This window comes from Heptranchias perlo, chromosome 44, assembly GCF_035084215.1.
Source record: "Heptranchias perlo isolate sHepPer1 chromosome 44, sHepPer1.hap1, whole genome shotgun sequence".
NCBI classification, from domain to species: domain Eukaryota; kingdom Metazoa; phylum Chordata; class Chondrichthyes; order Hexanchiformes; family Hexanchidae; genus Heptranchias; species Heptranchias perlo.
In genome coordinates, this window is record NC_090368.1 from 6,553,839 (window position 1) to 6,580,725 (window position 26,887).

At 50.7% G+C, this 26,887-nt stretch overlaps 1 protein-coding gene across 1 annotated transcript in view; it reads right to left on the bottom strand.

Annotated features, from left to right (window-relative positions):
* Window positions 1-233: 233 nt before the first annotated feature.
* Window positions 234-26,887, bottom strand: part of dcst2 (DC-STAMP domain containing 2) — an 80,658-nt gene continuing 54,004 nt past the window's right edge. Inside the window, 12 exon segments of the mRNA XM_067976066.1 lie at window positions 234-663; window positions 9,025-9,324; window positions 10,531-10,624; window positions 13,025-13,152; window positions 15,958-16,088; window positions 16,710-16,810; window positions 19,235-19,402; window positions 20,248-20,412; window positions 22,922-23,079; window positions 24,522-24,715; window positions 24,718-25,196; window positions 26,475-26,669. Of these exon segments, the coding sequence (XP_067832167.1) occupies window positions 315-663; window positions 9,025-9,324; window positions 10,531-10,624; window positions 13,025-13,152; window positions 15,958-16,088; window positions 16,710-16,810; window positions 19,235-19,402; window positions 20,248-20,412; window positions 22,922-23,079; window positions 24,522-24,715; window positions 24,718-25,196; window positions 26,475-26,669 (2,462 nt within the window). The 3' untranslated portion in view covers window positions 234-314.

The following is a 26,887-nucleotide window of genomic DNA, read 5'->3' on the forward strand; positions in this document are numbered from 1 at the left end:
AGGGCCGACTGTGGAAATATCATGTTTTAATTCAAAATATATTTATTCAGATTAGGCATTAAGGGGAGCAGTCTACAATAATCATGGCAACGCCCTAGTACAATAGGATATATTTTATTTTACAGTCTTTCACCTATCTTGCTCCTGTTTTTTTAATTAGGGGTGGGGCACATGAATTCTCGTGGGCCTGCGTTTGCCCCTCTCCCCCTCTTTATTTCCCCCTCTCTTTTCCCCCCCCCTCTCCAAAAGGGACCTACGACTTAAATGACATAAATGTGATTCTCTCTCCTGTCCTCCGCGCGGGTTCAGCTTGATCATCCGTTGAGGTCGGGCAGCACCAGTTCCCAATTCTCGTTCATGTCGCCGTACGTCTCTTCCGTCTGCGAGGAGACCGTGGTCACAACCGGAGTGGCGGTGTCCACGCGGACGTCCCCCAGCGACCAGGGCTCGCTGCTGCTGCCGCCGCCGCCGCTCGTGGTCGTCGTCGTCGCCGTCCTGGTCGCGGAGCGCCCGCCCCCCAGCCTGAGCGGCTCCAGGTCGGCCACGGTGACGATATCCCGGTTCGTCCTCTTCTCGGTGAACTCGCTGGGGTCGTACGGCTCGTCCGACGTCGTCTCGCCGGCTGCTGACTCGTCCTGATATCTGAAATCCAGCTCGCCTTCGCTACGAGGGGAAAGAAAAGAATAGTCAATATCCAGTTCCTTCTTTCAAAAAAAAAAATTTCCCACTTCTGGATATCGGGGATAAGGGACATTAGTTACATGGAGAGACTGGAGAAGCTGGGATTGTTCTCCTTAGAGCAGAGAAGGTTAAGGGGAGATTTAATCGAGGTGTTCAAAATCATGAGGGGTTTTGAGAGACTAAATAAGGAGAAACTGTTTCCAGTGGCAGGAGGGTCGGGAACCAGAGGACACAGATTTAAGGTAATTGGAAAAAGAACCAGAGGTGGAGATGAGACTTTTTTTTACACCGAGTTATGATCTGAAATGCGCTGCCTGAAAGAGCGGTGGGAGCAGATTCAATAGTAACTTTCAAAAGGGAATTGGATAAAATACTTGAAGGGGAAATATTAGCAGGGCTACGGGGAAAGAGCAGGGGGGAGTGGGACTAACTAACTAGTCCAAAGAGCAGCACGATGGGCCGAATGGCCGCCTTCTGTGCTTTACGATTCTACGATTCTTTATCCCCATCACCATGACACCAGCTGAAAAGGTCACGGGTGTGGACCTTGGTTGAGACAGGAGCGGCCTGGTCAGTGACCCCCAAGCAACACTCTCAATCGAGGCTCAAGCTGCGAAGTACAGCTGAGAAACCAGACGTTGCTCGTGGGGCCATATCACAATACCCAGTTACAACATAACATCTGCACGCAGAGGACGGTGATTCTACAGAATGGCTTACCAGAGGGGCAGTGGAAGTGGAAAAATTTTATACATTTCGAAAGGGTGAGGAATAAAGTTTCGGCAGCCAGGGCTGTGGAAAAGTGTGGGAGATGAAGTGGGTTGAGACCTTTGGGGTTGACCAGTTGGATCGAAATTATCTTTTCTAATTCTCTGCCATCCTATGGTCAGGGACACTGGGATATAGTAAGGGAAGAGGTTTAGCTACGTATGTCTAGTGATGCATCAAGGAATTACATAGAATGTACAGCACATAGGCCATTTGGCCCAACTGGTCTATGCTGGTGTTTATGCTCCACACAAGCCTCCTCCCACCCTAACTCATCTCACCCGATCAGCATATCCTTCTATTCCTTTCTCCCTCATGTGTTTATCTAGCTTCAACAACAGCAACCTGCATTTATATAGCGCCTTTAACGTAGTAAAACATCCCAAGGCGCTTCACAGGAGCGATTATCAAACAAAATTTGACACCGAGCCACATAAGGAGATATTAGGACAGGTGACCGAAAGCCTGGTCAAAGAGGTAGGTTTTAAGGAGCGTCTTAAAGGAGGAGAGAGAGGCGGAGAGGTTTAGGGAGGGAATTCCAGAGCTTAGGGCCCAGGCAGCTGAAGGCACGGCCGCCAATGGTGGAGCGATGGAAATCGGGGATGCGCAAGAGGCCAGAATTGGAGGAGCGCAGAGATCTCGGAGGGTTGTAGGGGCTGGAGGAGATAGGGAGGGGGACGAGGCCGCGGAGGGATTTGAAAACAAGGATGAGAGTTTTAAAATCAAGGCGTTCCCAGACTTCCGAATTGAAGCGTCCCCTTAAATGCATCTATATCATTCGCCTCAACTACTCCATGTGGGAGCGAGTTCCATGTTCCCACCACTCTCTGGCATTCCCACCACTCTCTGGGTAAAGAAGTTTCTCCTGAATTCCTAATTGGATTTACTAGTGACTCTCTTATATTTATGGCCCCATAGTTTTGGTCTCTCCCACAAATGGAAACATGATGGGATCTCCTCGGTTGATTGCCTTCGGGAGTCGGGAGGAATTTCCCAGAGCTTTTCTTAAAATTGGATACAGATTTTTTTTTGGCCTCCCTCATGGGTTAGCATTACTAGCGATTAGGAATGGGGGGTGGTGGGTGGGGGGGTTGCACAAGGTTTGACTGTGATGGACCGGGTGACCATTGACGGGCCTGAGGATCCTTACCCTTCCAATCGTATGCCCGTACAAGGCTGTTCGCTCAAGTCAGATGGCACCTCTTGACAAATACAGCGATTATAGAAGTTTACAACATGGAAACAGGCCCTTCGGCCCAACATGCCCATGTCGCCCAGTTTACACCACTAAGCTAGTCCCAATTGCCTGCACTTGGCCCATATTGTAGCTAACGTTCATTTCTCAGCCAACACCAGCAAAAAAAAAACAGATTAACTGGCCACTTGCCGGTGAGATCTTGCTGTGTACAAAAATGGCTCCCACATTTGTCCAAGTAACATTCAGTGCATTTAAAAAAAGTTAATCATTGTACATGAAGCACTTTAAGCTATTTCTGAGAGACATGTTGAGGGACTATATAAATACAAGCCTTTTTCTAAGTGATTGCCTTTTGATCGGAACGGATCACTTATAAAAATTCATTCTCGGGATACGGGCGCCGCTGGCGAGGCCGGCATTTATTGCCCATCCCCTAGTTGCCCCTTGAGAAGGTGGTGGTGAGCCGCCTTCTTGAACCGCTGCAGTCCGTGTGGTGAAGGTTCTCCCGCAGTGCTGTTAGGAAGGGAGTTCCAGGATTTTGACCCAGCGACGACGGAGGAACGGCCGATATATTTCCAAGCGGGGGATGGTGTGTGTGACTCGGAGGGGAACTCGGAGGTGGTGGTGTTCCCGTGCCCTTGTCCTTCTAGGTGGCGGAGGTCACGGGTTCGGGAGGTGCTGTCGAAGAAGCAATCCCATCGGTGGGTCTCCTTTGTCGCTGCTCGAGAGGTTCCTTTCTGCTGAATACCATTGATCCCAAAAGAATTCCATTAACCATTTTCCAAATCTCAGGACAACAGTGTGTCGCACAACACGTGCCCTTGGAGGTCTGAATGACTGTCCCATCTTAACGAGGTGGCCTTTGGCTTCTCCCTGTAATCAGGCAAGTCGCACGTTGCATCCACACAATGGAATCTGTTTTTTTCATTTCAAAGCAGGTTTGGAGGATAATTACCTCAGCTGAGACGAGATTTCAGAGACTATTTTTAGGAAGCAAGTTTTGGGTGTGCCGAACAACTGCCTCTGTCCCCACCCTACTTGGGGTTAGTTTGGCCAAGTACCAGTAGCCTGGAGTTCATAAGCTCTCCTCCCTTAGCACTTACACTGAATGTGTCTCTTTCTATGCCAGCGCTATTAAGTCACGTGACTAGAGGGTTGACATGGCATTGATTTGATGCCAAGGTTGGGACAATGTTGGAGACACTCCAAAATGGCAGGGATTTTGCTTGAGAGTCTATGTTCTGTCAAATCTATACAACAGGAACTTCCTGTCTACAAAAATTTTCATTTATATTTAACGTAGTAAAAACTTCCCATGACGCTTCACGGGAGCGATTTATCAAATGAAATCTGACACCGAGCCACATCAGGAGATATTAGGACAGGTGACCACAAGCTTGGCCAAAGAGGTAGGTTTTAAGGAGCGTCTTATAGGAGGAGAGAGAGGCGGAGAGGTTTAGGGAGGGAATTCCAGAGCTCAGGGCCCAGGCGGCTGAAGGCACGGCCGCCAATGCCAGGGCGAAGGAAACTGGGGGATGCGCAAGAGGCCAGAATTGGAGGAGCGCAGAGATCTCGGAGGGTTGTAGGGGCTGGAGGAGGTTACAGAGATAGGGAGGGGGGGTGAGGGCCATGGAGGGGATTTGAACACGAGGATGAGAATTTTAAAATCGAGGCGTTGCCGGACTGGGAGCCAATGTAGGTCAGCGAGCACAGGGGGTGATGGGTGAACGGGACTCGGTGCGAGTTAGGATACGGGGGCAGCAGAGTTTTGGATGAGCTTAAGTTTACGGAGGGTGGAAGATGGGAGGCCTTTCAAGTAGAAAAGCGTCTCGAGGAGCTTCACAGGGATGGGAGGAAAACATGCTGAGCCAGTAAGGAGAAATTAGATGGGGGTGGGAGGCGAACGAAAACTTGGTCAGAGGTGGGTCTTAAGGAGATTCTTGAAGGAGGTGGAGAGGCTAAGGAAGGGAATTGCAGAGTGTGGGCCCTAGGCATGGCTGCCAATGGCAGAGCGAAGGTTTGAGGGGGGAGGGATGAACAAGAGACCAGGTGCTTTGAGATGTCCTGAGGTCGTAAAAGTCGGCATAGGAATGCAAGTTCTTTCTTTAAACTTTTTTTGTGCTAAAATCTTCTAATTATCCAAAGTGGTAATCTAAATAACCTTGACTCATCAAATAACCGCACTAAAAAAACACGACTTTGGGAAGCGCTTTGGGAGGTTGTAAGGTCGTGAAAGGTGCTACATAAATGCAAATCTTTCTTTTTCTCATTGGGCAGCGTGAGACTCCTCAGGACTGGAACCAGCGGACGTAGCGCTGATACATCAAGGATGGCAACCAGGCAATCACGGATCGATCAGCCCAACATCAGCAACTGATAAATAACAAGAAACTCATCCTGAAAGGTAGGAGAGAGGAGCACTTGCGCAGTGATAATTAAACAAGAAATGGCCAGCACGAGTTTCGAACGGAAAGATTCCGCCTGACGATCAGAGAACTTCGCAGCGCCGAACGAGGCCATTCGGCCCATCGTGCCTGTGCCGGCTCTTTGAAAGAGCTCTCCAATTAGATCCACTCCTCCCTGCTCTTTCCCGATAGGCTCGAGAAGCTGAATGGCCTACTCCTGTTCCTATGGTGATCTGTGGGTTAGCAAGTTCACCACGAAAGCTGAGGGATTCTTGTAAAGACCCAGCTGGTTCACTAAAGTCTTTCAGGGGCGCGAAGCTGCCAGTCCTACCTGGTGTGGCCTACGTGTGACTCCAGTATCACAGTATGCGGGCGACCCTTAATGCCCTCAGGAAACGGGCAATAAATGTTGCTTTTTGGCTGTCGCGCACATCACAGGGACAAATTAAAGGAAGGTAAGAGACAAATCTCCAGTTCCGATTGCAAGGGGTTATTCCATTACATAGAATTTACAGCACAGAAACAGGCCATTCGGCCCAACTGGTCCATGCCGGTGTTTATGCTCCACACGAACCTTCTCTACCCTCCCCCCCCACTTCATTTCACCCTATCAGCATATCCTTCTATTCTTTTCTCCTTCATATGTTTATCTGGCTTCCCCCTAAATGCGTCTATGTTATTCGTCTCAACTACTCCATGTGGGAGCGAGTTCCACATTCTCACCACTCCCTGGGTAAAGAAGTTTCTCCTGAATTCCCTATTGGATTTATTAGTGACTCTCTTTTATATTTCTGGGTACGACTGCACTCCTGGGTTATGCTGTCGTGTAGTTAGATCTCAAAGTTAAGGCCGCTCACAAGATAAGACCGGTAATAGACTTGTTCAAAATCATGAGGGGGTTTTGATAGAGTAAATAAGGAGAAACTGTTTCCACTGGCAGGAGGGTCGGTAACCAGAGGACACAGATTGAAGATAATTGGCAAAAGAACCAGAGGGGGAGATGAGGAGAAATGTTTTTAACGCAGCGAGTTGTTCTGATCTGGAACGCGCTGCCTGAAAGGGCGGTGGAAGCAGATTCAATAATAACTTTCAAAAGGGGAATTGGATAAATACTTGAAGGGGAAAAATTTGCAGGGCTATGGGGGAAAGAGCAGGGGGGAGTGGGAGTAATTGGATAGCTCTTTCAAAGAGCCGGCACAGGCACGATGGGCCGAATGGCCTCCTCCTGTGCTGTACGATCCTACGAAGGCAATGAGCTTGTAACAACAGACGTGCAGATGTTGTGGTCTTAAAGGGACGGCAGCTGCAGAACGCCACTTCGCAAACACTGTGGGGGCTGAAGTGCGACCAAAGGGGAAACAGATGGCCCTCGTAACCAATTCCCCTACACACGAGGCCTGGGCAGATTTCCTGTGTATGTGGATGGTTGGGCAGAAGGAAAGCGAGCACCCTTCAGTTCGGCAGCGGATAGCCAGTCTCCGGAGCGGACAGCCCCGAGTAATTAGCGGCATTGCGGCCGTTTGCAACTCCTTGGTTCATAGAAGTCCAGCTGCCTCACATCTCGGCCGCACCTCTCAACTCATGGGGACCACACAGCAACACAAGTAAAACTGCCCTTGTGTAATTGGACAGAATTACATCGAGGCTTCAGCACAGAAACAGGCCATTCGGCCCAACTGGTCTATGCTGGTGTTTATGCTCCACACGAGCCTCCTCCCTCCCTACCTCATCTCACCCTCTCCCCCTATCCTTCTATTCCTTTCTCCCTCATGTGTTTATCAAGCTTCCCCTTAAATCCATCTACACTATTCGCCTCAACTACTCCATGTGATAGTGAGTTCCACATTCTCACCACTCTCTGGATAAAGAAGTTTCTCCTGAATTCCCTATTGGATTTATTAGTGACTCTCTTATATTTATGGCCCCCTAGTTCTGGTCTCCCCAACAAGTAGAAACATCTTCTCTACGTCTACCCTATCGAACCCTTTCATAATCTTAAAGGCCTCTATCAGGTCACCCCTCAGCCTTCGCTTTTCTAGAGAAAAGAGCCCCAGTCTGTTCAGCCTTTCCTGATAGTTATAACCTCTCAGTTCTGGTATCATCCTTGCAATTTCTCTTTTGCATACACGCTCCCAGCCTTAGAGAGCCCCATTCTGGGAGATTAGTCTACATAGTGCTACTTGTACTTATATAGCACTTATTATAGGAGACACACTCCTGGGAAATTGAACAATTTTCTACAGTTAGCACCCATTGTTAACAACGAACACTCCCAGGGCAGGTACAGCACGGGTTAGATACAGAGTAAAGCTCCCTCTTCACTGTCCCGTCAAACACTCCCAGGGCAGGTACAGGGTTAGATACAGAGTAAAGCTCCCTCTTCACTGTCCCGTCAAACACTCCCAGGGCAGGTACAGCACGAGTTAGATACAGAGTAAAGCTCCCTCTGCACTGTCCCATCAAACACTCCCAGGGCAGGTACAGCACGGGTTAGATACAGAGTAAAGCTCCCTCTACACTGTCCCGTCAAACACTCCCAGGGCAGGTACAGCACGGGTTAGATACAGAGTAAAGCTCCCTCTACACTGTCCCGTCAAACACTCCCAGGGCAGGTACAGCACGGGTTAGATACAGAGTAAAGCTCCCTCTGCACTGTCCCACCAAGTGCTCACAGATCAGATAAAACATGGGTCAGATGCAAAGCATCTACACTGCTTCACCAATTATCCTTAGCTCCAACCTAAGATGAGCATCTAAGCCTTCAACTGGAACTATACGATGCTCCTGTTTCCCACACAAATCATCACTGTGACCTTTCTGACTGGGGTTAAATCTGTGTAATGCTGATTTTACATAGGATCCTTACAGATGGATAGAGGTAACATCCCCCCTTACGTTAAAGAGTGGACTTAATTTCAGATCCCAAAAGTGAAGGGGCACCCAATCCCATTAGACTTTACAGAGAATTACATAGAATTGTAAGCACAGAAACAGGCCATTCGGCCCAACTGGTCCATGCTGGTGTTTATGCTCCACACGAGCCTCCTCCCTCCCGACTTCATCTCACCCTATCAGCATATCCTTCTATTCCTTTCTCCCTCATGTGTTTATCCAGCTTCCCCTTAAATGTATCTCTGTTATTCACCTCAACCACTCCATGTGGGAGCGAGTTCCACATTCTCACCACTCTCTGGGTAAAGAAGTTTCTCCTGAATTCCCGATTGGATTTATTGGTGACTCTCTTATATTTATGGCCCTCTAGTTCTGGTCTCCCCCCACAAGTGGAAACATCTTCTCTACGTCTACCCTATCGAATCCATTTGTACTTTTAAAGACCTCTATCAGGTCACCCCTCAGCCTTCTCTTTTCCAGAGAAAAGAGCCCCAGCCTGTTCAGCCTTTCCTGATAGTTATAACCTCTCAGTTCTGGTGTCGTCCTTGTAAATCTTTTTTCGCACCTTCTCCAGTGCCTCTATAATCCTCTTTATAATAAGTACAGACTATTGGAATGTGCTGAACAGGGGTCTGGTCTCGTAAGCGTCTCTCAACTCCCTTCGCCCCACCTTTAAAAGCAGTCCTGATGGGATCGCCTCTCAGCGTCAATGTGTCGTAGGAACAAGTTAACATGGAGGAGGCCATTCAGCCCCTCGAGCCCGTTCTGCCATTCAATGAAATTATGCCAACTCCATCCACCTGCCTTGGCTAGCAATAATCTATCAATCTCAGACGCAAGGACTTCTTCACTCAGAGGGTTGTGAATCTTTGGAATTCTCTACCCCAGAGGGCTGCGGATGCTGAGTCGTTGAGTGTTTTCAAGGCCGAAATCGATAGACTCTAAGGGAATCAAGGGATCGGGCGGGAACGTGGAGTTGAGGTCAAAGATCAGCCTTGATCTGATTGAATGGCGGAGCAGGCTCGAGGGGCCGAATGGCCTACTCTTGCTCCTAGTTCTTATGTTCTGACGTTCCAATACCTTTTAGTGCTGTGACGTTGGGACTCTCCAGATTCCAAATCGCTCGCCAAGCTATCGGCCTTCCCTTTGCTCGGCCTCCTCGTCTTCACCTTTTTGGCAGGCTTCATTTCTCTGAGCACGGCCCTGAGCGCCGTGTCCTTCTCCGCCGTGATGCTCAGGTCCTCGTAGAGCGCCGCCTTGATCTTCTCCTTCAGAAGGCGGCGCAGTTTCTTCCGCTCCTGTTTCACCTTGTCCTGCCTGGTCTTCAGTGTCTCCAAGGCGCTGATCCACAGCTTAACCTTGCCCGAGTCGCTGGAATCCCTGGGGGTGGGGAATCACAAGGTAAACACAAGGTCGATACTTTATCGGCTCGCCCTCCCAGAACTTAGGCTTTCATAGGAACAGGAGGAGGCCATTCAGCCCCTCGAGCCCGTTCCGTCATTCAATCGGATCATGGCTGATCTGTGTCTTAACACCATCTACCTGTAACCCTTAATACCCAACAAAAATCTTATCAATCTCAGGTCTGAAATTTCCAATTGACCCCCGGCCTCGACAGCTTTTTGGGGGAGAGAGTTCCAGATTCCCACTCCCCCTTTGTGTGAGGAAGTGCTTCCTGACATCACCCCTGAACGACCTGGCTCTAATTTTAAGGTTCTGCCCCCTTGTTCTGGACTCCCCCCGCCAGAGGGAATAGTTTCTCTCCATCGACCCTATCGAATCCTTTAATCATCTCAAACACCTCGATTAGATCACCCCTCAAGGGTCTTCACGAGTGGGTATCAATATTCATGAGGAGGGAGGGTGGGGAGTGTGTTGACGTTTTTAGGGGGTCTCCGGGACTGTGTAAGTATTTGCACGGATACCGCCGGGAATGGATCAATGTTCGAAGTGGGGAGTGGGGGCGGGTCTCTGGGAACGTGTCAATATTTGCAAGAGCGGGGAGGCCATACAGAAAAGTTTGAAAATCAGTGATCCAGCCCAATTAAGCCCAAATTAAAAGGCTTGCATTTCTATGGGGCCTTTCACGACCTCAGGACGTCCCAAAGTGCCTTACAGACAATGACGTGCCTTTTGAAGTGTAGTCACTGTTGTAATGTAGGAAACGCGGCAGCCAAATTGCGCACAGCAAGATCCCACAAACAGCAATGTGATAAATGACCAGGTAATCTGTTTTAAAGATGTTGGTTGAGGGATAAATATTGACCAGGACACGGTGGGGGGGAGAACGCCCCCCCTGCTCTTCTTCGAAATAGTGGCCGTGGGATCTTTTACGTCCACCTAAAAGGGGGCCCTCGGTTTAACATCTCATGCGAAAGACGGCACCTCCGACAGTGCAGCGCTCCCTCAGTACCGGCACCGGGGGGCGGGGGGGCGTGTCGGCCACCAACGTAAGCCAAATAGCGAGAATAAGAAGAAAGGGCCTCAAGACGCAGGGAATCAGAGAGCGGGAGACGAGCTGAGCCACGGTTGTAGGAGGAGAGACTCACGCCGCGAGAAATTCACAATTAAGAGCAGTCGACTTACACCTCCTCATCAATGTCTCCCTGGTAGGCCAGTGGACCCATGCAAATTGAGCAGATGTTGTTCATGTGCTGGTAGCAGTCGGTGCAGTAGAAACCTAATGGGAAGAAACACAGGTGTGAACAAACGTTCGGGCTCCAGGTGCCGAGTGACTGAGCACTTGCACACGTGTGAGCCGATCGGAGACAGTCGGCAGGGATTTGTGAAGGGTAGGTCGTGTCTGACTAATCCAGTTGATTTTTTTTGAGAGGGGTCAACCAACACGGTGGACGGGGGGAGTGTGTCCACAGATGGTGTCTATCTGGGCTTCCAGGAGGCATTTTTGATAAGATTCCGCACAAGATATTATTACAACACTCAAGAAGCTCGACACCATCCGGGACAAAGCAGCCCGCTTGACTGGCACCCCATCCACCACCCTAAACATTCACTCCCTTCGCCACCGGCGCACCGTGGCTGCAGTGCGTACCATCCACAGGATGCACTGCAGCAACTCGCCAAGGCTTCTTCGACAGCACCTCCCAAACCCGCCACCTCTACCACCTAGAAGGACAAGAGCAGCAGGCACATGGGAACAACACCACCTGCACGTTCCCCTCCAAGTCACACACCATCCCGACTTGGAAATATATCGGCCGTTCCTTCATCGTCGCTGGGTCAAAATCCTGGAACTCCCTTCCTAACAGCACTGTGGGAGAACCGTCACCACACGGACTGCAGCGGTTCAAGAAGGCGGCTCACCACCACCTTCTCAAGGGGCAATTAGGGATTGGCAATAAATGCCGGCCTCGCCAGCGACGCCCACATCCCATGAACGAATAAAAAAAAAGTAAAAATGGAAGTGCAAGGAATTGGAGACAACTTTGCAACGAGGTTGGCAATTGGGAGTTAGGAGACAGAGAGTAGGGATAAAGGGAACCAGTTGGTTTCCCCAAGGATCTGTTCTGGTGCCTCAGCTTTTCACCATATTTATCAATGACCTGGATGAAGCATTGGAGAGTTGTATATCCACGTTTGCAGATGGCACTAAGTTCGGGAGGCACAGTAAAGAATGTAGATGGGAGCAGAGAGTTGCAAGGGGACATGGGCAGATTAAGTGAGTGGGCAAAACTGCGGCAGATGGAGTTCAATGTGGGGAAGTGTGAGGTCATCCACTTTGGACCCAGGAAAGATACATTGGAGTATTTTCTAAATGGTGAGGATCTAGGGACTGTGGAGGAGCAGAGATTTGGGTGGCCAGGTTCACAAAAGCTAATGGAAAAGGTACAAAAAGCAATCAAAAAGGCCAATGGGACGTTGACCTTTATCTGGAGGGGGCTGGAATACAAAGTGGGAGGAGGTGATGCTTCATTTGTACAGAGTCCTGGTCAGACCCCCATCTGGAGAGACTGCGTTCAGTTCTGGACACCGCACCTCAGGAAGGACATATTGGCCTTGGAGGGGGTGCAGAGCAGATTCACCAGAATGATACCGGGGCTAAAAGGGTTAAATTACGAGGACAGGTTGCACAGACTGGGCTTGTATTCCCTCGAGTGTAGAAGATTAAGGGGTGATCTAATCGAGGTGTTTAAGATGATTAAAGGATTTGATAGGGTCGATAGAGAGAAACTATTTCCTCTGGTGGGGGGAGTCCAGAACAAGGGGGCAGAACCTTAAAATTAGAGCCAGGCCGTTCAGGGGTGGTGTCAGGAAGCACTTCCTCACACAAAGGGGAGTGGGAATCTGGAACTCTCTCCCCCAAAAAGCTGTTGTGGCTGGGGGTCAGTTGAAAATTTCAAAACCGAGATCGGTAGATGTTTGTTGGGTGAGCGTCTCGCGTGGTGTGGATCAAAGACGAGTGGGAAAGTGGAGTTGAGGTGCAGATCAGTCGTGATCTGATTGAATGGCAGAACAGGCTCGAAGGGCTGAATGGCCTCCTCCTGTTGCTATGTAGAACCAATGTAGACGGCCTTTATCCCCTTTCTGCGGAGTTATGGTGGGCGATTGAGACATCCGCCATGGAAATCCAACCCAATAATGACCTTCTGATTGATGTCTCTTTGAATTATCAGCAATAAGGTTGAGTAGAATGGGCCGATACTCTCTGGAGTTTAGAAGAATGAGAGGTGATCTCATTGAAACATCTAAGATTCTGAGAGGGCTTGACAGGGTAGATGCTGAGAGGCTGTTTCCCCTGGCTGCAGAGTCTAGAACCAGGGGGCATAGTCTCAGGGTAAGGGGTCGGACATTCAAGACTGAGATGAGGAGGAATTTCTTCACTCAGAGGGTTGTGAATCTTTGGAATTCTCTACCCCAGTAGGCTGAGGATGCTCAGTCATTGAGTATATTCAAGGCTGAGATGGATAGATTTTTGGACTCTAGGGGAATCAAGGGACATGGGGATCTGGCAGGAAAGTGGAGTTGAGGTCGAAGATCAGCCATGATCTGATTGAATGGCGGAGCAGGCTCGAGGGGCCGCGTGGCCTACTCCTGCTCCTATTTCTTATGTTTTTAATACCTTTGCACCCGGGAGTGATACAGGAAACAAACAGCTCATATTCCTCTCCTTCTGCCATCCGCCCACAAGCCATGCAGTAATCTTGGGAGATTCCTGTTTGTGCAGCTATCCATGCGAAGAGCTTGAATCTGCAAATGAATCCACAGGAAAGCAGGTGATGATCCAGTGACCCATTGGCCTGGGGTGGGGGGGGGGGTGGTTGGGGGTTAAGAGAATAGACAGGATCGAGGATGGTGCGGAGCGAGAACGTTCAGGACACTTGGAGCGCGGAAAAGTTCCAAGGTGTTGTTCATGTTCCTCTCGCAGGATAATCTGTAGTTCCTGCAGGTGCCGCACTGTCGGAGGGTCGGTGCTGAGGGAGCGCCGCACTGTCGGAGGGTCGGTACTGAGGGAGCGCCGCACTGTCGGAGGGTCGGTGCTGAGGGAGCGCCGCACTGTCGGAGGGTCGGTACTGAGGGAGCGCCGCACTGTCGGAGGGTCGGTGCTGAGGGAGCGCCACACTGTCGGAGGGTCGGTACTGAGGGAGCGCCGCACTGTCGGAGGGTCGGTACTGAGGGAGCGCCGCACTGTCAGAGGGTCAGTGCTGAGGGAGCGCTGCAATGTCGGAGGGTCAGTACTGAGGGAGCGCCGCACTGTCGGAGGGTCAGTACTGAGGGAGCGCTGCACTGTCAGAGGGTCGGTACTGAGGGAGCGCTGCACTGTCGGAGGGTCAGTACTGAGGGAGCGCCGCACTGTCGGAGGGTCGGTACTGAGGGAGCGCCGCACTGTCGGAGGGTCGGTACTGAGGGAGCGCCGCACTGTCGGAGGGTCGGTACTGAGGGAGCGCCGCACTGTCAGAGGGTCGGTACTGAGGGAACGCTGCACTGTCGGAGGGTCAGTACTGAGGGAGCGCTGCACTGTCAGAGGGTCGGTACTGAGGGAGCGCCGCACTGTCGGAGGGTCAGTACTGATGGAGCGCTGCACTGTCGGAGGGTCAGTACTGAGGGAGCGCTGCACTGTCAGAGGGTCAGTGCTGAGGGAGCGCTGCACTGTCAGAGGGTCAGTACTGAGGGAGCACCTCACTGTCGGAGGGTCAGTACTGAGGGAGCGCTGCACTGTCAGAGGGTCAGTGCTGAGGGAGCGCTGCACTGTCAGAGGGTCAGTACTGAGGGAGCACCTCACTGTCGGAGGGTCAGTACTGAGGGAGCGCTGCACTGTCAGAGGGTCAGTGCTGAGGGAGCGCCGCACTGTCGGAGGGTCGGTGCTGAGGGAGCACCTCACTGTCGGAGGGGCAGTACTGAGGGAGCGCTGCACTGTCGGAGGGTCGGTACTGAGGGAGCGCTGCACTGTCAGAGGGGCGGTACTGAGGGAGCGCCGCACTGTCGGAGGGTCAGTACTGAGGGAGCGCTGCACTGTCGGAGGGTCAGTACTGAGGGAGTGCTGCACTGTCAGAGGGTCAGTGCTGAGGGAGCGCCGCACTGTCGGAGGGTCGGTACTGAGGGAGCGCTGCACTGTCGGAGGGTCAGTACTGAGGGAGCACCACACTGTCAGAGGGTCGGTACTGAGGGAGCACCACACTGTCGGAGGGTCAGTACTGAGGGAGCGCCGCACTGTCGGAGGGTCGGTGCTGAGGGAGCACCACACTGTCGGAGGGTCAGTACTGAGGGAGCACCACACTGTCGGAGGGGCAGTGCTGAGGGAGCGCTGCACTGTCGGAGGGTCAGTACTGAGGGAGTGCTGCACTGTCAGAGGGTCAGTGCTGAGGGAGCGCCGCACTGTCGGAGGGGCAGTACTGAGGGAGCGCTGCACTGTCGGAGGGTCGGTGCTGAGGGAGCACCACACTGTCGGAGGGTCGGTACTGAGGGAGCGCTGCACTGTCGGAGGGGCAGTACTGAGGGAGCGCTGCACTGTCGGAGGGTCGGTGCTGAGGGAGCACTACACTGTCGGAGGGTCGGTGCTGAGGGAGCACCTCACTGTCGGAGGGTCAGTACTGAGGGAGCGCTGCACTGTCGGAGGGTCGGTACTGAGGGAGCGCTGCACTGTCAGAGGGGCGGTACTGAGGGAGCGCCGCACTGTCGGAGGGTCAGTACTGAGGGAGCGCTGCACTGTCGGAGGGGTCAGTACTGAGGGAGTGCTGCACTGTCGGAGGGTCGGTGCTGAGGGAGCACCACACTGTCAGAGGGTCGGTACTGAGGGAGCACCACACTGTCGGAGGGGCAGTGCTGAGGGAGCGCTGCACTGTCGGAGGGTCAGTACTGAGGGAGTGCTGCACTGTCGGAGGGTCAGTACTGAGGGAGTGCTGCACTGTCGGAGGGTCGGTACTGAGGGAGTGCTGCACTGTCGGAGGGTCAGTACTGAGGGAGTGCTGCACTGTCAGAGGGTCAGTGCTGAGGGAGCGCTGCACTGTCGGAGGGGCAGTACTGAGGGAGCGCTGCACTGTCGGAGGGTCGGTGCTGAGGGAGCACCACACTGTCGGAGGGGCAGTGCTGAGGGAGCGCTGCACTGTCAGAGGGGCGGTACTGAGGGAGCGCCGCACTGTCGGAGGGTCAGTACTGAGGTGACGACTTTCGGATGAGACTATAAACCGAGGCTCCATCTCCCTTTCAGGTGGACGTAAAAGATCCCACGGTCACTATTGGGAAAAGTGCAGGGGGGAGTTCTGGACAATTTTTATCCCTCAACCAACATCACTAAAAACAGATGATCTGGTCATTTATCACATCGCTGTTTGTGGGATCTTGCTGTGCGCAAATCGGCTGCCGCGTTTCCTACATTACAGCAGTTGACGACGCTTCGAAAAGTACTTCATTGGCTGTAAAGCGCTTTGGGACGTCCTGAGGTGGTCTTTAAAATTCCCATCCTTGTTTTTGCGCGGAGCGTGAAGACCAGCTGAGCCGAGCGGCCATTTTCTGCGCTGTACCGTCTACGGAGCGGCCTGGGGAAGTGAACCTTACCTTGCCGCCAGGACGAGTAAGATGCTCGTGTGACCTGCGTCAGTGGAGTTTTTCTGCACCGTTCTGAAGAGGGCATTCACCAATGATGTGCGTTTGGAGTGGATTTGATTGTACAGGTAGCAGATCCGTTCCTGGCCGTAACAGAGACAACAGGTTCAGGAGTGAAGTCGTCGGGGTCCTACTGCCCCTCACCTCCCCACCCCCCCCCCTCCCTCCCTCCCAGCCATTGCTGCTCAGACTCACTCCCACGTTCACGGTGTCAGCCCTGGCTCAGTGGGGCAGCACCCTCGTCACTCCGGAGATTTGAGCACATGATCCAGGCCCGACACTCCCAGTGCCAGTACTGAGGGAGCGCCGCACTGTCGGAGGTGCCGTCTTTCGGACGAGACGTTAGACCGAGGCCCCCGACTGCCCCTCTCAGGTGGACGTAAAAGATCCCGCGGGCCGCTATCGGAAGAAGAGCAGGGGGGAGTTCTCCCCGGTGTCCTGGGGGCCGATATTTATCCCTCGACCAACATCACTTAAAAACAGATTATCTGGTCATTATCACATCGCTGTTTGTGGGAGCTTGCTGTGTGCAAATTGTCTGGCACGTTTCCCTACAATACAACAGTGATCACCCTTTCTTTCTTTCTCTCTCTCTTTCCCTCCCTCTCCTCTCACGCACACTCTCATGTTCGTGGACCTGTGCTCTGTGCGTGGACACCGTGGGGAGAGATGAGCTGACGTTCGAGTGGTTCTGCCTCACTTACTCGCTCTCTCGATGGGTAGTAAATGGAACAGACGTATCTCCTGAGTCTCGATATGTAACTGCCAAATAACACGATGAAAAATGCAGCTCCATATAAACCTCCTGCAAGAAAACGGACTGTGGTGACGGATGATTTGGGAGTTTTTAAGCCACATTATCCGGGCAAGGCCCCATGTGAAATTATCGGCCTCTCAGTGAGCGTGTATGCATTACAATGGCGGATAAATTATAGAGGGAGTCATAGCATTATACTATGGAATATATACAGACAGTTAGCATCCCGCGTTTATTGTACAGTCATTGTCGTATGTTATATACAGACCGTCAGTGTCCTGCATTTATTATACACAGTCAGCTGCCTGCATATATGTGTCAGTGTACATTGTACAGAGACGGTCAGTGTCAGTGTATATTATACAGAGACGGTCAGTGTCAGTGTATATTATACAGGTACGGTCAGTGTACATTGTACAGGGACGGTCAGTGTACATTGTACAGGTACGGTCAGTGTACATTGTACAGAGACGGTCAGTGTATATTCTACAGGTACGGTCAGTGTACATTGTACAGAGACGGTCAGTGTACATTGTACAGGGACGGTCAGTGTACTTTGTACAGGGACGGTCAGTGTACATTGTACAGGGACGGTCAGTGTACATTGTACAGGTACGGTCAGTGTACATTGTACAGAGACGGTCAGTGTATATTCTACAGGTACGGTCAGTGTACATTGTACAGGGACGGTCAGTGTACTTTGCACAGAGACGGTCAGTGTACATTGTACAGAGACGGTCAGTGTACATTGTACAGAGACGGTCAGTGTACATTGTACAGAGACGGTCAGTGTACATTGTACAGGTACGGTCAGTGTACATTGTACAGGGACGGTCAGTGTACTTTGTACAGAGACGGTCAGTGTACATTGTACAGAGACGGTCAGTGTACATTGTACAGAGACGGTCAGTGTACATTGTACAGGGACGGTCAGTGTACATTGTACAGGGACGGTCAGTGTACATTGTACAGGGACGGTCAGTGTACATTGTACAGGGACGGTCAGTGTACATTGTACAGAGACGGTCAGTGTACATTGTACAGGGACGGTCAGTGTACATTGTACAGAGACGGTCAGTGTACATTGTACAGAGACGGTCAGTGTACTTTGTACAGAGACGGTCAGTGTACTTTGTACAGAGACGGTCAGTGTACTTTGTACAGAGACGGTCAGTGTACATTGTACAGAGACGGTCAGTGTACTTTGTACAGAGACGGTCAGTGTACTTTGTACAGAGACGGTCAGTGTACTTTGTACAGAGACGGTCAGTGTACTTTGTACAGAGACGGTCAGTGTACTTTGTACAGAGACGGTCAGTGTACTTTGTACAGAGACGGTCAGTGTACTTTGTACAGAGACGGTCAGTGTACTTTGTACAGAGACGGTCAGTGTACTTTGTACAGAGACGGTCAGTGTACTTTGTACAGAGACGGTCAGTGTACTTTGTACAGAGACGGTCAGTGTATATTGTACAGAGACGATCAGCTGCCTGCATGTATGTGTCAGTGTAAATTATACATAGATGGTCAGTGTCAGTGTATATTTTACAGGTACGGTCAGTGTATATTATAAAGGGACGGTCAGTGTATATACAGAAACTGTCAGTGTATATTATACAGATATTCATAATAATTGAAATAAAATACTACTGTCATATACAGATTTCCTTTACCATATAGAAACATAAACCTCCCTTAAAATAACAATTTAGCAAAGAAATTACTTCCAATGAAATATATGTAAAAAAGAAGAGGTGGCATTAACTTAGGTGTTGCATTTGAATTCCTGCCTCTTGCTATTAAAGAAATTCAGCTTTTTTTTCAAATTGCTTGAAGAGAGGGTCAGTGTATGTTATACAGAGAGGGTCAGTGTATGTTATACAGAGAGGGTCAGTGTATGTTATACAGAGAGGGTCAGTGTATGTTATACAGAGAGGGTCAGTGTATGTTATACAGAGAGGGTCAGTGTATGTTATACAGAGAGGGTCAGTGTATGTTATACAGAGAGGGTCAGTGTATGTTATACAGAGAGGGTCAGTGTATATTGTACAGGGTCGGTCAGCGCACACTGTGTACAGGGACGGTCAGTGCACACTGCACAGGGACGGTCAGCGCACACTGCACAGGGACGGTCAGCGCACACTGCGTACAGGGACGGTCAGCGCGCGCTGCACAGGGACGGTCAGCGCGCGCTGCACAGGGACGGTCAGCGCGCGCTGCACAGGGACGGTCAGCGCGCGCTGCACAGGGACGGTCAGCGCGCGCTGCACAGGGACGGTCAGCGCGCGCTGCACAGGGACGGTCAGCGCGCGCTGCACAGGGACGGTCAGCGCGCCCTGCACAGGGACGGTCAGCGCGCCCTGCACAGGGACGGTCAGCGCGCGCTGCACAGGGACGGTCAGCGCGCACTGCACAGGGATGGTCCGTGTACATTATTTTTTCCGATGACTTTTCTTCCGATAATAATCTCACCGATTAGCATGTAGATCCTGTAGTTTGGTGGTGACGGTATTATTGCGCATTTCTTGGACACAATGGTGATGTTCCCACTTTGCACGACATCAAACGCATCCACCACATTCCGGTAGATATCCGAGGCATATCCCGTTCCATTGATGGAGATTCCTAATACCACAGGGGCTGAGGAAAATATATTGCAGACGTTGGGATTTCTGTTGTCAGCCCATTCTGAGCTTGCTGTTCTCAACAACAATAACCTGCATTTATATAGCGCCTTTAATGTAGTAAAACGTCCCAAAGTGCTTCACAGGAGCGATTATCAAACAAAATTTGACACCGAGCCACATAAGGAGATATTAGGACAGGTGACCAAAAGCTCGGTCAAAGAGGTAGGTTTTAAGGAGCGTCTTAAAGGAGGAGAGAGAGGCGGAGAGGTTCAGGGAGGGAATTCCAGAGCTCAGGGCCCAGGCGGCTGAAGGCACGGCCGCCAATGGTGGAGTGATGGAAATCGGGGGATGCGCAAGAGGCCAGAATTGGAGGAGCGCAGAGATCTCGGAGGGTTGTAGGGGCTGGAGGAGGTTACAGAGATAGGGAGGGGGGGCGAGGCCACGGAGGGATTGGAACACAAGGATGAGAATTTTTAAATCGAGTCGTTGCAGGACCGGAGCCAATCGGGAATTCAGGAGAAACTTCTTTGCCCAGAGAGTGGTGAGAATGTGGAACTCGCTCCCACATGGAGTGGTTGAGGTGAATAGTGTAGATGGATTTAAGGGGAAGCTGGATAAACACATGAGGGAGAAAGGAATAGAAGGATATGCTGATAGGGTGAGATGAAGTAGGGAGGGAGGAGGCTCGTGTGGAGCATGAACACTGGCACGGACCAGTTGGGCCGAATGGCCTGTTTCTGTGCTGTCGGCTCGATGTATTCTGCCTAACCAAGAGTGACCTGACTAACTGCGGCTTCAGCAAAGAGCTCGCTTCGCAAAGCTCACTCGACACTACGGATTGCCAGAGGACGGACTCACATCGTGCGATGATCTCCGACTGCAGGTGATAACTGACCATGTCGAGGATCCAGTAGATGGCGTAATCCAGGAGTATTATGACAAGGTTCGAAATGGACTGACGCAGAACTGTGGCGAAGCCAATGATGTATCTTTTCTTCTCAGAGGCAGTCAGGTAGATTGAGCCTTGCAAAATAAACAAGTATATTCAAGCACACGCCAGATACCCCTTCAGTGACAACAAAAACTTATATTTCCATCGCGCCTTTCCAGCCAATTAAGCACTTTTTTGAAGTGTAGTCACTGTTGTAATGTCGGAAATGCCAACTTGCGCACAGCAAGATCCCACAAACAGCAATGAGATAATGACCCAGATCATCTGTTTAGTGATGTTGATTGAGGGATAAATATCGGCCCCAGGACACCGGGGAGAACTCCCCCCTGCGAAACAGCGGCCGCGGGATCTTTTACGTCCACCTGAGAGGGGCAGACGGGGGCCCTCGGTTTAACGTCTCGTCCGAAAGACGGCACCTCCGACAGTGCGGCGCTCCCTCAGTACCGGCACTGGGAGCGTCGGCCTGGATTATGGGGCCCGAGTCTCTGGAGTGGGGGCTCGAACCCACGACCTTCTGACTCGGAGGCGAGAGAGAGAGTGCGACCCACCGGGCCACGGCTGACCAAACAGACAGGGAAAAGCGTTAGTGCCGAAACAAGAAGATCCGATTGAAAATAGAGCAGATTTTACAAAGGTGAGGAGTGAGCTCGCTGAGGTGAGAAACGATGGGACATTCTTTAAAAAGCAGATTGCAAAGCTGCGTAATATGTATATACACCGTTAAAGAAGGAACCTGCTTAAAACTGCAGAATTTGTGGATGAATAAAGAGGTTAGAAATAATTGAAGAAGATTATTGCACGATTCTGAGGGAAATGGAGGAAGAAATAACATTGGCCCCTAGGAATTATATTTCAGGGTTCGACTGAAAATTGGTGCACGCCGTTTGGATTGGAGAATGGCCAATGCAAAAAGACCCAGGGAGACGGAACAAGTCCAGGAAATTACAGGACAGTCGGTTTAACATCTGTGGGAGGGAAGACTTTGGAATCTTTAATTAAAGATGAAATTACTAAGTATCCAAATAAGGAGGAAATAATTAGAGGGCCCAGAGATATGATTAAAGATAAGAGGCGATGGGAGGAAGTAAGGGAAGAAGCCAAGGAAGGGTTAAGGAAAGCACAGGGCAGAGTATGAGGAGTGAAAAAGTATTAAAAAAATAGCAGTGAGGTATTCTACGAGCGGTAAAAAGAGGAATTGTTAAAAGTGAGATGGTACACCTGAGAGGAGAGGATAGTGAGTTCGTACAGGACAAGTGAAAATTAAGTACTTAGCTTCCTTGTGTACAAAAGAGGATGTATGTGGGAGAAGGTAAATCTCGAATTGGTTAGAGGTGAGATGAGAGATATTATAATAAATAAAAGGAAGGTATTGGAGAGGTTACGTTCGTTAAGCAAGTGGAGTTGAGGTAGAAGATCAGCCATGATCTTCTTGACTGGCGGAGCCAGCTCGAGGGGCCTTATGGCCTACTTGTGCTCCTATTTCTTATGTTCTTAAGCAAAAGGAGGACGAAGTCGCAGGATCTTGGGGGCATACATCCAAGCATAATGGAGGAAATGTGAGAACAAATAGCAGCGGCCTTAGAAATTATATTTCAGGGTTCTATTGAGATTAGATGTGTGCTGGAGGACTGGAAAATGGCCTATTCCTGCTCCTATTTTCTATGTTTCTATGATTGAAGCATCTGGAACGAGGGGACATAGATACAAGATCAAATGTAAGAGATTTAAAGTAAGCTCATACTTTTCATGACCTCAGGATTTCCCAAAGCACTTTACAGCCAATGAAGTACTTTTATGAAGTGCAGTGACTGTTGCAATGTCGGAAAGGTGGCAGCCAATTTGCGCACAGCAAGATCCCACAAACAGCAATGAGATAAATGACCAGATAATCTTTTTTTTTTTAGCGATGTTGGTTGAGGGATAAATATTGACCCCAGGACACCGGGGGGAGGGTAGGGAGAAACTTCTTCACACAGAGAGTTGTGAGGCTGTGGAATTAACGAGTGGAGTTAGTGATTGAAGCAGAGACCATGTCAACATTGAAGAATTGGTAAGACAGGTGTTTGAAGGAAAGGGGGATAAAGGTACATGGGAACATGGTGGGTTCAGGGGATTAGGGAACTGCTCGTGTGGAGGATTAATTCCAACACGGACTGATTGGGCTCGTTTCTGTGCTATAATTTCCACGTGATGCTAAGTAATCTATCTGGTGAATCTCTACAACTGCAACCCAGCATGACACCGTTGGCTCATAGCCTGATGTCCCACTAATTCTGGCCTCTTGCGCATCCCCGATTCCCATCGTTCCACCATTGGCGGCCGTGCCTTCAGCTGCCTCGGCCCTATTCTCTGGAATTCCCTCCCTAAACCTCTCCGCCTCTCTCTCCTCCTCTAAGAGGCTCCTTAGAACCTACCTCTTTGACCAAGCTTTTGGTCACCTGTCCCAATATCTCCTTCTGTGGCTCGGTGTCGAATTTTGTCTGATAATCGCTCCCGTGAAGCGCCTTGGGGACGTTTTACAATGTTAAAGGTGCTATATAAATGCAGGTTGTTGTTTGGTGGAGGTATAACTCTACTCACAGGGCCGGATGTATCGACATGCCTCTCGGAATGACAGTGGGAGGATGGTACTCTTCCCAGTGTTGGCCCGCATGATATCGATCTCCACAAACTGATTTGTGATGTAACAGTTGTCGAAGTCATCCCTGAAGAGGTAGTTTTTCCGATACAGCAAAGCCCTGAGATTGGAACATCAGTGGGATTACAGTGGGTTCATGTTTATTCTTCTGTGCTCGTTTGTTATCCAGTGTCCACATCAAACACTCTCAGGGCAGGTACAGCACGGGTTAGATACAGAGTAAAGCTCCCTCTACACTGTCCCATCAAACACTCCCAGGGCAGGTACAGGGTTAGATACAGAGTAAAGCTCCCTCTACACTGTCCCGTCAAACACTCCCAGGGGCAGGTACAGGGTTAGATACAGAGTAAAGCTCCCTCTACACTGTCCCATCAAACACTCCCAGGGCAGGTACAGCACGGGTTAGATACAGAGTAAAGCTCCCTCTACACTGTTGGCAACTATCAGGTAAACAAAACTTAGAAACAGGAGGAGGCCATTCAGCCCCTCAAGCCTGTTCCGCCATTCAATTAGATAGTGGCTGTATCTGCACCTCACCTCCTTCTCCCTGCCTTTGCTCCATATCTCTTAATCCCCTCACCCAACAAAAATCTATCAATCTCAGTTTTGAAATTTCCAATTGACCCCCAGTCTCAACAGCTTTTTGGGGGAGAGAGTTCCAGATTCCCACTCCCCTTTGTGTGAAGAAGTGCTTCCTGACATCACCCCTGAACGGCCTGGCTCTAATTTTAAGACTGTGCCCCCTCCCTTGTTCTGGACTCCCCCCACCTGGTACAGATCCCCTCTGTATCTACCGTATCGAATTCCTTTATCATTTTCAACACCTCGATCAGAACCCCTCCCCTCACCTGTCCAAAAACAAGGGAATACAAGGAACGTTTACAGAAACTGGCCTCATAATTTAACACTTTAAGCCCCGGTATCATATACTGGGCACAGTTCTAGTTTCCATTTTATAAGAAGGATATAGAGGCACTGGAGAAGGTGCAAAAAAGATTCACAAGGATGATACCAGAACTGAGAGGTTATAAATATCAGGAAAGACTGAACAGGATGGAAGTCTTTTCTCTCGAAAAGAGAAGGCTGAGGGGTGACCTGATAGAGGTCTTTAAAATTATGAAAGGGTCTCGATAGGGTAGACGTAGAGATGATGTTTCCACTTGTGGGGGGAGACCAGAACTAGGGGGCCATAAATATAAGAGAGTCACTAATAAATCCAATGGGGAATTCAGGAGAAACTTCTTTACCCAGAGAGTGGTGAGAATGTGGAACTCGCTCCCACAAGGAGTGGGTGAGGTGAATAGTGTAGATGGATTTAAGGGGAAGCTGGATAAATACATGAGGGAGAAAGGAATAGAAGGATATGGGGATAGGGTGAGATGAAGAGGGGAGGGAGCAGGCTCTTGTGGAGCAGAAACGCCGGCATGGACCAGTGGGGCCGAATGGCCTGTTTCTGTGCTGTAAATTCTATGTATGCAATCATTCTGGTGAATCTGCAGTGTGCACCCTCCAAGGCCAGTATACCCTTCAATTGCGACTCACCGAATGTACAGGTACAGCATCATAAGAGTTGAGCTGTAGCCAAATATGCCGATGCACTCATAGACACCTCCGAGGCGCACCCTGATCTCCTCCATGATATCCAAGGCCACGTGCGAAAGACTCTTGGACTGATTGGCGTGGATGTGAAAGTGATGCTGCATGGAAATGTTGAACTCAAACTCTTTCGTCACCTTCTCCAAAGCATCCGAGATAGCTGAGGGGGGATTAAAGAAAACGGGACAGGATGAAAATGGGTTTTGGTCTTTGGGGTTGACGGAGCTGGAGCGTCCAGGGATTCAGAATCCGGAACGGTCAAGTTAATGCCTGAGGCCCAGCGCAGCTCAGCAGAGAACTCGTCCGCCGTGGCTCGGCAGGCAGCAGCGCACTCTCTCCCCCTTCCGAGCCAGAAGGTCGCGGGGTTCGAGCCCCCACTCCAGAGACTCGAGCACAGAATCCAGGCCGACGCTGCCAGCGCCAGTACCGAGGGAGTGCCGCACTGTCGGAGGTGCCGTCTTTCGGACGAGACGTTAAACCGAGGCCCCTCCTCAGCGTGGGCCGGCCCCCTCCGGAAGGTAATGCAGGGGTTAAAAAAAAAATATCCGCACTCACGTTCTCCCAAACGCTTCGTCAACTGATTCTTGATGTACGTTGGGATCAAGCAAAACAACTGGATAACTGTGGAGAGAAGGACAGGTAAGGAACAGGAGATTGATCAATCAGTGCCTCACCCTCCCTCCATCAGTGCCTCACCCTCCTCCCTCCACCAGTGCCTCACCCTCCTCCCTCCACCAGTGCCTCACCCTCCTCCCTCCACCAGTGCCTCACCCTCCTCCCTCCACCAGTGCCTCACCCTCCTCCCTCCACCAGTGCCTCACCCTCCTCCCTCCACCAGTGCCTCACCCTCCTCCCTCCACCAGTGCCTCACCCTCCTCCCTCCACCAGTGCCTCACCCTCCCTCCACCAGTGCCTCACCCTCCCTCCACCAGTGCCTCACCCTCCTCCCTCCACCAGTGCCTCACCCTCCCTCCACCAGTGCCTCACCCTCCCTCCACCAGTGCCTCACCCTCCTCCCTCCACCAGTGCCTCACCCTCCCTCCACCAGTGCCTCACCCTCCTCCCTCCACCAGTGCCTCACCCTCCCTCCACCAGTGCCTCACCCTCCCTCCCTCCACCAGGGCCTTACCCTCCCTCCCTCCACCAGAGCCCCTCACTCTCCCTCCACCAGTACCCACCTGAACCCTCTCCTCCATTGGTACCCACATGGATCCTCTCTCCACTAATACCCGACACACCCTCTTTCCACCAATAAAGCTGAAAATGCATTTTCCATCTCCTCCCCGCACGATGTGATAAGCTCAGTGAGGCTCGCTGACCCCACGTCAAAAATAATCCATTGGTTGCAATTTCTTTGGGAGGTCAGAAACAAGTTAGAATTACTTGGAATTTACAGCATAGAAACAGGCCATTCGGCCCAATTGGTGTTTACGCTCCACACGAGCCTCCTCCCTCCCCTCTTCATCTCACCCTATCAGCATATCCTTCTATTCCTTTCTCCCTCATGTGTTTATCGAGCTTCCCCTTAAATCCATCTACACTATTCGCCTCAATCACTCCATGTGGGAGCGAGTTCCACATTCTCACCACTCTCTGGGTAAAGAAGTTTCTCCTGAATTCCTGATTGGATTTATTAGTGACTATCTTATATTTATGGCCCCCTAGTTCTGGTCTCCCCCACAAGTGGAAACATCTCCTCTACGTCTACCCTATCGAACCCCTTCATAATCTTAAAGACCTCTATCAGGTCACCCCTCTCTGTTCCCTTCTCCAGTCTTCCTTCAGATACAAATCCATTTGTTGTGTTGGGCAATGGTGACCGATGAAGTCAGTCGCCTGACCCCCGACCCTGCCGCGTTGCCATTGGCCTATAATTCCAACATGTGGCACAGCGCTTACTTGTAACCAATCCGCAGAGTGGTTTTACAATGTTGACGATGTAGCAGAGAAAGCCAAATATCCCGAGCAGCCCGAGGCAGTGGTTAATGGCATCGTCGAACACTTTGACACACTTCCTGTAGGGTTCACCCAATTCCTTGTTACACATGGTGCCGATGTGGGAGAACCAATGAACGATGTTCCGCAGGATCCGCACTAAATAATTCAACAAAAGAAGTAAAGTGTTACTGTATTGTAACATCCATCTTTGTATCTGTCTGCCTATCTACCTGTCTAATCACGTACCCAGTTGCTCATCCACCAAACTACCCATCTACCCACCTACCCATCCGCCCAACTTCCCATTCACCAAACGACCCATCCGTCAAACGACCCATCCGTCAAACTACCCATCTACCCACCTACCCATCCGC